At 35.2% G+C, this 9584-nt stretch overlaps 2 protein-coding genes across 2 annotated transcripts; both read left to right on the top strand.

Moving 5' to 3' along the window:
- Positions 1 to 1838: 1838 nt before the first annotated feature.
- On the top strand, positions 1839 to 5672 carry LOC129899913 (uncharacterized). The gene is made up of 3 exons (XM_055974909.1): positions 1839 to 4306; positions 4391 to 4463; positions 4932 to 5672. Exons 1-3 carry the CDS (start codon positions 1839 to 1841, stop codon positions 5670 to 5672), a joined length of 3282 nt encoding a protein of 1093 aa, XP_055830884.1.
- A 16-nt stretch (positions 5673 to 5688) lies between these two features.
- On the top strand, positions 5689 to 9303 carry LOC129899912 (uncharacterized). The gene is made up of 7 exons (XM_055974908.1): positions 5689 to 5730; positions 6099 to 6279; positions 6723 to 6967; positions 7043 to 7258; positions 7391 to 7483; positions 7581 to 7697; positions 8782 to 9303. Exons 1-7 carry the CDS (start codon positions 5689 to 5691, stop codon positions 9226 to 9228), a joined length of 1341 nt encoding a protein of 446 aa, XP_055830883.1. The 3' UTR covers positions 9229 to 9303.
- The last annotated feature ends 281 nt before the right edge of the window (positions 9304 to 9584 follow it).

Raw genomic sequence — 9584 nt, 5'->3', positions numbered from 1 at the left:
TCGAAGTTCTCAAGGATTGAACCAGTCGCCCATTTGAAGTTTTGAAAATTAGTTCGAGGTAAGTTAAAAGCTGAAAGTTCTAAAGATGTTTTTGTATTTTGTATTCTCGATCTTGCGAGGTAAACTAGAAGCTGAAATTCTATATTCTCATTTGTATTTTGTATTTTGTCTTCTCGATATCCTCTGTGTGGGTGTTTCTATGTCTGTTGATGGAAGTCCTACATTTGGATTGCACATTGGAAAATCTATCTTGAAATCGAGAGTCTCTTCGTTGTTTACATCTTTATCTCTTCATGGATTTGTGGTTTTGACTAGTTAAAGAATTGACACCTTTGTTGGAGAAAGAAGTATTCACAATTTGTTTACAGAGATTTATTTTTTATACTTTGTGCAGTTCTGTCTAGTTAGCTGATCAATCAATTCTCTTTATTTGAAGTTTTATTTTCTGGAGATGTGTAAAGTCGATAAGACTCACTGTAAATAGCCGCAGAATGTATGGAGAATTCTAGTATTTGTCCTTATCTTTTGTGAGCTACAAAAAGATATGATAATACTTAAAAATTGTAGGAATAACAATAACTGTATAATTATATAATTTGGAGGCGAGATATGAGATTGACATTATTGTGCAGTAGATAGTTGATAAATTAAGAATTTGGTGCTATTAGAATGTGAAAAAGAGAAGATTATAAATTATCGATTGGTCTATTATGTGAAAAAAGCTTTTTACTAGTAGACAGTCCATCTGCGTTTTTGATTAAAACAACTACGTAAACTGTGAGTGCATCAGAAAAGTGCTACTAATACGAACAAATTCACTACCCGTTGCTTAGAAAAGGCCATGAGATCATCCAAGTTGAACTTTTTATTACCTGTATTGTACTGCTTTAGTTCTATAGGGTATTTCAAGTTGTTGTGTGACTTTGTTGTTGGATGTTGCGGCTCTGAATTGTACAAGGAGCTGTAGTTCTGTATTAATTGCTGCAGCATCCTCCAAGTTTGTGCTGCAGCTCTGCAGTGTTTCTGTAGTTAGTGATCTTATCCACAACATTTTCTCCTAGGTGGTTTAGTCACAACCTACAGCTTCTACAGATCTGCAATGTACCTGCACAGTAGTAGATAATAGAGAACAATGGATCCTAGGTAGCTAAGCATATATGAGAGGACTCCTCTCGATACAAAGTATCTAGTAAAACCATAAAATAAGGGAGACTCTCCCCTTTGCAATATAATCCTAAATAAGGATTCTTCAAAGAGGCTATAACTTCAAGGAAATACATAGCCTCAAAAAAGAAAAAAAGAAGAGAGAACACAAAAAAAGAAAGAAACAAAAGAAAATTAGAACAAGAGCTCATGGTGCTTCCTCTTGAGATAGTCTGCATCTCATTTAAGGTGGTTCCATGATCCTCTTCAGCTTTTGCCTTCTAAAACTTGACATTCCAGTTTGTCTAGTATGTAGTACCCCCTTGTCTCCTTAGGAAGTTGCTGAAAATTGTAGGCTTGATACAACCTGTCAACTATATGGCTGTGCTTGGAAAGAGTGTCTGTAGCACAGCACAGTAAGTGCCATTGTATATGAGGCTCAATAGCACAACTGAATATTTACTTGTACTTTGCAAGATAATCACTGCAAATACAGTAAGTTGTGCTAGTCACAATCATATGTGATCTACGCTCCCTTTTTATTATTAGCATTTGATTGTGAGAATTTCCAACTTCTAGTCAACCTCATTATTGATATTTTTCTGTAAATTTATTTCTCAGTACTTCTCTGTCCAATATTTATCATTATGAATAATTGAATTAATTAACTTATTGATTTTTTTATTGAAATAGGAATGGATAAAAGTTGGTTGAATATTAGGAATAGAGTTGACCAAAAATATAGAGACGGAGTAGAAGGTTTTCTTAATTGGGCATTCAGTCAACCGAAGGTGAACACTATGATTCGATGTCCTTGTAAAGGATGTATGAACATTGTGTTTAAGCTAAGAATTGATATAAGAGTATACTTATTGAAGAAGGGATTCTGGGATTCTTATAAGGTGTGGGACTTGCATGGAGAAGTGTTGGTTAGAGTTGAAAATTCTAATGTCGCACTTAATGATGAAGTAGAAGTTGATAGCGCTGAAGAGGATGACATTACTCAAATGATCCATGATGCTTGTGGATATATGAATCTGGATAATAATGCCACTTATTCGGAGGAAAATGAAGAGCCAAATATGCATGCTACAAAGTTCTACAAATTGTTAGAAGATGGTAAGACAGAACTTTATCCTGGTTGCACAAAAGTCTCAAAGTTGTCTTTTGTTGTTAAATTACTTCACTTGAAGTCACTTAACCATTGGAGCAACAAATTGATGGATGAAGAGGATGATATTACTCAAATGATCCATGATGCTTGTGGATATATGAATCTGGATAATAATGCCACTTATTCGGAGGAAAATGAAGAGCCAAATATGCATGCTACAAAGTTCTACAAATTGTTAGAAGATGGTAAGACAGAACTTTATCCTGGTTGCACAAAAGTCTCAAAGTTGTCTTTTGTTGTTAAATTACTTCACTTGAAGTCACTTAACCATTGGAGCAACAAATCGATGGATGAGTTATTAAGGTTCTTTAAAGAAGTTCTTCCCGAGGGGTCATTTGTACCTAGTTCTTTCTATGAAGCAAAGAAAGTTCTTCGTGACCTAGGCTTGGGATATACCAAAATAGATGCATGCCAGAATGATTGTATTTTATATTGGAGCGATTATGTCAATGCTCAATCATGTCCTAAGTGTGGCAAGTCTAGATGGAAGTCAGTAAAACCCAAAGGCAAGAAAGTAGCTCATAAAGTGTTGCGATATTTTCCAATCAAACCAAGGCTTCAAAGATTATACATGGCAAAAGAGACATTAAAGAAGATGAGGTGGCACAAGGAGGAGAATATTGATGACGGTGTCATGCGTCATCTATCTGACTCAATAGAATGGAAATCTTTCAATGAGTGTCATCCTATTTTTTTAGCTGAGTTAAGAAATGTGCGATTAGGTTTAGCAAGTGATGGGTTTCAACTTTTTGGAAATATGAGTTCCAATTATAGTATATGGCCTGTCGTTCTAGTTACATATAATTTGCCACCATGGGATTGCATGAAAGATCCATATTTCATGATGACACTTCTTATTCCAGGACCTAAGTCTCCAGGGAATGATATTGATGTATATTTACAACCAATGATTGATGAGTTGAAGGAATTATGGGATGGGGTGGAGACTTATGATGCACACTCAAAATCTAATTTTCTTATGTGTGTGGCTCTGCTCTGGATGATTAATGACTTTCCAGCATATGGAAACCTTTCAGGATGGTCAACTAAAGGCAAGCTTGCATGTCCCTGTTGCCATAAAGACACACAATCAATTTCCTTACGCAACAAATTGTGTTATATGGGGCATCGTTGCTTCCTTCCCATGAACCATCCATGGCGTAAAAATACGATGTTATTTGATGGGAAAGTGGAAATGGGGATCGCACCTAGCCCTTTAACAGGTGATGAAGCACTTATGCAATTACATGAGTTGGGCAATGTGAGTTTTGGTAAAGTGCAAAAGCGAAAGCGTAATGTTTCTAACAATGCTTATAATTGGAAGAAGAAAAGTACATTTTTTCAATTACCTTATTGGAAGAGTCTTAAGTTAAGACATAACCTTAATGTGATGCACATAGAAAGAAATGTATCCGACAATATTTTATCAACTGTGATGAGTATGGTTGGTAAGACAAATGACACATTGAAAAGTAGATATGATTTGGTGGACCTTGGTATTAGGCAAGGGTTGCATCCAATTGAGGACGGGGATAATATTTTGTTGCCGGCAGCTTGCTATGCATTGTCCCCTCAAGAGAAGTTGAAGTTATGCAATTTCTTAGCTAATTTCAAGGTTCCAGATGCCTTTTCATCAAATATTTCAAGGTGTGTTAATGTACTTGAAAAACAAATACATGGATTGAAGTGTCATGATCATTATGTATTATTGCAAGATATTTTACCCGTAGCTATACGTGGTTTGTTACCTAAGGAAGTGTGTGAACCAATTATAGCCTTAGGTAATTTTTTCAAGAATCTATATGCTAAGTGCCTGAAAATTGAAGATCTTGATATCCTAGAAGCTGAAATTCCTATCATATTATGCAAACTTCAAATGGTTTTTCCTCCGGCATTTTTTGATATCATGATTCATTTGCCAATACACTTGGAAAGAGAGGCAAAACTTGGTGGACCAGTTCAATACCGGGATATGTACCCTATTGAGAGGTAATATCTTATTCTATATATTGAAAACCAATATTTTTAAACTATCATGTTCTATAACTCTATTGATGAGAAATCTATATGTAGGTATTTGCGAACACTTAAGGGAGATGTTCGCAACCCAGGTCATCCAGAAGGTTCAATTGCTGAAGGTCATATGGCAAGGGAAAACCTTACGTTTTACTCACGATATTTAAAAAATATCTCAACCAAGTTCAATCAACCAACAAGAAATGATGATGGATTTGAATTACATGGTGGGATGTCTATATTTAAATTAAGTGGGCAAACAAAAGGGGCTTCAGTACAAAAGAAACTACCTCATTATGAGTTCAACCAAGCATGTATGTATGTTCTTCAAAATTGCGAAGAGGTTTCAAAATTCATGGAGTAAGTATCTTATTAATTCAAATATAATTTCACATTAAGATAATTTAAGTAATCTTAACCAACACAAAATGTAGGGAATACATGAGAGAGATTGAAATACAAGGTTCAACGACATCTCATGGGATGCATAATAATGAGTTTATTGATTGGTTTCGTGCACGTGTAAGTGTTCACTAAAACAACACTTTACTATTAGTGTTGGCATATCGATATGAACAAATCTTATTTGTTTTTATAGATATTTGTACTATCTGCACAAGGACGCGCAACAGATGAGCTCATAAGCTTAGCCATCGGCCCAAAACCATTGGTGCATCGATATTCAATATTTATGGTGAATGGATTTAGGTTTCAAACGAAAGAACTTGTGAGAAAAACACAGAACAGTGGAGTACTTGTTAGGGGAGATGATGCCGACTCTAATAAGGAGTATTATGGTGTATTGGAGGACATTTATGAGTTGCGTTATGTGGGAAACAGAAAAGTTTATCTATTCAAGTGTCATTGGTGGGATGTGGCTCGCCTAGGAAGAGGATATAAGATTGACAGTTATGGGTTTACAAGTGTGAATACTCATTGTGCTTTGAATACAAATGAGCCATTTGTGCTGGCATCTCAATTTGAGCAAGTTTTTTACTTGAATGACACGATTGATAAAGATTGGCTCGTTGTTGTAAAGACAAATCCCCGTGACCTTTTTAATATGCCTGAAGTTGAAGAAGAATTAATAAATGAAGAAGTTTATCAACAAGAGGAAGTAGAATGTAATATCTTGAGTATCAATGACCAAGAAATTGGTATTGCGGTGTCTTTACATAGGGATGATATTGAACCACAAACTATTTTGCGTACTAATGATGAAGAAAATCAGGATGATGATTTTATTAATGACAATAATATAGATGTATCTGAGAATGAAGAAAGCGAAGAAGAGTTAATTGATGATAATGATGGAGATGACAGTGATACATCCTTTTGAAGATTGCTTAACAGAGATGACTGTATATCTGTCTACATCTTGTTTTGATAAGTTTTCTGTATTTTATTTTGATTAGGTTGACATAAAATTAATTCATAACGCTTGTATCTGCAACTTTGTAAATATAATCAGCATTTTAAGTTTAATCAATGTGTTACATTTCCATCAATGAGGCTATAGTTGTTAGCAAAATATCACACATTTTTTTAATTTATTAATCTAATACGTTGTTTTATGAATTGATATTTTCTTTAGCTGGTAGATATATGTTTTATCATTTTTAATTTCTGAATCTTATGCTTCTCCTTTTTAATCATGTTGCAGGAAATGAAAGGAACTGGACGAGGTAAAAGTGGAAGAGGTGGTATAAGAACTGGACGTGGAAATTTTCAAGGATGAGAAAGTCTTGCTGGAACTGCATCTCAGCCACAAATACCACCAAGGCAAGGACCTCTACAGACAGAACAATCATCTAACCCAAGGCAAGGACCTCAGAAGATAAGCCAAATATCAAATGACCCTATCCAAAGAACATCTCCAGAGACACAATCATCCAGAACTCTAGAAGAAAGTGTAAGCCCCTCCCCGGAGGTTGAAACTGGTGCAGGTTAGTCCACGTCCCTAGCTAGTAGTGCAGAATTGTCTGTGCTTGGTCTTGGTTCTGGAAATTTAAATTTACAAGGATCTAATATACTAATGGGTGGCGTTCTGCAGCAAAGTAAATTAACTTAAAATGCTGGCAGTTTCTCTTCTTCTAGTTCTGCTAGTTCCCTTCATCTGCTAGTTTTCATACTTGACAGAGGCTTAACTAGTTTCGTTCTTTCTTGGGTGCAGATATAGACACTTATTTAATAATCTTCTTTTGATCTGTTTCTTAAAATATATAAGCTCAAATTTTTATGTATCTTTAAGTTGAAAAAAGAAGAGGATAATTGGTTAACAAAAGATGTTTTGGTGATAAGATGCCATGAATCTGCAAGCTTTTAGTGGAGATGATAAGATGTCATGATTGCATATAGTTCTCAAGATCACCATATTATTGCTTTGCAGTTTCTCGTATCATTAAAAAGAGAGGAAGAGGAAAATATAAATCTAAGACGGTTGATATTAAAACCAAGTACGGAGGAAAAATCAATATAATTATTCCAGATGACATTGATAGAGCTGTGGGTTCTGGTGCTAGAGATATTGTTAATTACTGTGGCTTGATCATGAGGAGCAGCATCTCATTTCGAGATGGAAATTGGCAAAAGATTGTTTTAAAACATGGAGAAGCAATGTGGTATAAGGTTAAGGTAATAAATTACTTTCCATTTTGTATTGTCTTTAAATTACTTAATTTATCAAATTTAATATTATAATGTGTTCAGGACAAATTTGAATTTTGTGGTGGACTGCGAGAACATAAGTTACAAGGCTTTGTGATAAGCACTATGCAAAGACGTTTTAGGGCATGGAAAGCTCGATTGCATAATTCTTACTCTGCCTATGATACTGATGAAGAAAGATTGTCTCATCGACATGAGGATGTTGAGTTGGAGGACTGGAAATACCTAGTTAAGTATTTTGGCAGTGAGAAATTCAAGGTAACTTTATTATAACCAAAACATTGTTGCCCACTCTATAATCTTAGACATATGCTTACATGGAAAACATGACATATTTCAGTAGCTATCTAGACTAGCATAAATATTTTCTGATCTCTTGACTTAGTACAGGTTGTTAGTGAGAGAAACAAAAAAAATAGAGAAAAACAGATAACTAAGCATTCTTGTGGGACGCGATCATTTGCAGAAGTAGAGGAAGCTACGGTGAAAACACATTTGTTCTTCTATAATTACATATACTTTTTGTTATTTGTATGATTATTTGCTTATATATTTTTTTTGTTATTGAACTATATTGTAGAGAAATCCTGAATCGGGAGAAAAAGACACACCAGATAAAGTCTGGGAGATTCAGCATACACGTAAAAAAGACAACGGAGAACGTGTATGGTTGGATCCGCAATCCCAACAGATTCATGTAATTCCCTAAAGACATTACCTTATTATCTTTTTGATCTACTACAAGTTACTTTATTCTTTTTTTTTGGAGACAACTTCTTCTCAAGATAGTCATTAATTCACCTTGTCTACTTCAATATGTAATCTTTATTTTTTGGATTTATGGCTGTGTTTGGGCAAAACATCAGCTGTAAAGTTTCTTTGTCTATGTAAATAAACACCCTTGAAGACATGGAAATGAGAACACCATTGAGGACTTAACTGCAGCTGCAGTTTCTGCCCCATATTTCTGCAGGTTCTGAAGGTGAAGATGAGGATGACTATTGTAAGGTGTTGCAGGTTGTTGGATGCTAAAGGTTCCAAGTATGGTTGTATTGTAGATGTGTACATAGTTATGTAGTTGAGGTATTTGTTGTTGGATGTTGCAGCTCTGCAGTAAACATAGTTGTTGATGTAGTAATCCACTCCATTGCACCATGCTAAATCAACCTGCAGGTTCTAGATGTATGCTGCAATTCGACAACAAAGTCATAAAGTGATGCAACACTTTATTTACCTGCACAATAGAAGCAAACAAGAGAGGAATTCCAAGTGCTGTATCAAGTGTTGCAGGTCTGCAATGTACCTGTACAGCAAAAACAGAGCAGAAATACCTACTCTAGTCCTTATCTCCAATGATAAGTTGTTTAGTCTAGGAAAGCTATAAATGAGGGACTCTCACCTTTACAAAGGTCCTAACTATTAAATCTTCAAAGTCGATATAGCTATGAAATAGAGACATCCAAATTGAAGAAGAAGAAGTTAGAACACTAAAACTGTAAGAAGAGTTCAAGGAGGTTGAGTTTTCTTCTTCTAAAACTTGCCATCCCTAGCTTGTCCAACTTGATGTAGCCCGTAGTTTCTTGTGGTAGTTGCTGAAAATTATAGAAATATTGTGTATTTTCAAGCATATGACTGCATTTGGACAATGTATCTGCAGGGAAGTTTGCTTCTCGGAATACATGTTTGCATTGGAAGAAGTCCAAAAGCTGGACCAAAGAAAGTCCAAAGTTACTTTCAATATGTGCGTTATGTTTTGGTGAAATAATTAAATGTTATTGCAGGGTCAGCTTCAACAACTTGTTGTTGAACAACAATCTGAAGAGATCGAGCATCCCATGACTAGGGATGAGATTTTATCATCGGTTCTCGGTGAGAGATCAGGCTATGTTCGGGGAAAAGGATATGGAAAGAAGCCTCCTAAAAAGACTCAACTACATCAGTCAGATATAGAGGCAAGTGTATCTTCGGCAATGGAAAGTATTCGTCAAGAGATGCAAGTTGTTATGGATCGAAAGTTACAAGAAGAACGTGAACAAATGACTGTTGATTTAAAAAAGAATATGAAAGAAGATTTGCAGAAAAAATTAGAAGAGGAGCGTGAACACATGAAAGGCAAGGTAGACAAGATGTTCCAAGAACAAATGGCTGCTATTATGACTAGAATGCAACAGGTACTTTCTCTTGCTCTTTTGGAATATAATAAATTGTTATCTTCGTGTAGAAAATAGTTACATTAAAAGTTGGACTAGTTATTAGGAAAATCCAACAACAGAAATGTTTTCTAGAAAGCTTTCCATGGCTTTAGAGATGCCGAATCCAACAAAGCTATGGCCTATGGCCAACAAGAAGTACTTTAGTTATCAATAGTAAGTGGAAGATTGTTGGAAGTTTTTTGTGTTATCTATTTACTGAAAACTAGTGAAGGCTTTCGATAAGCTATCAACAACCTCATCATTATCTATAGGACACTTTTGGGAAAGCTTTTCTTGGTTTCAGCAGGCGAAACTCATTTAATAAGTCACTAAGGCATGATTTTTTGTTAAGGCTTCCAGATAAAGTGCTCAAGTCTTGTGTTATTGTAGGT

This window comes from Solanum dulcamara, chromosome 8, assembly GCF_947179165.1.
Source record: "Solanum dulcamara chromosome 8, daSolDulc1.2, whole genome shotgun sequence".
Taxonomy (NCBI): Eukaryota; Viridiplantae; Streptophyta; class Magnoliopsida; order Solanales; family Solanaceae; genus Solanum; species Solanum dulcamara.
The sequence above is the reverse complement of the archived record's forward strand: the minus strand, read 5'-3'. Positions and strand labels throughout refer to the sequence as shown.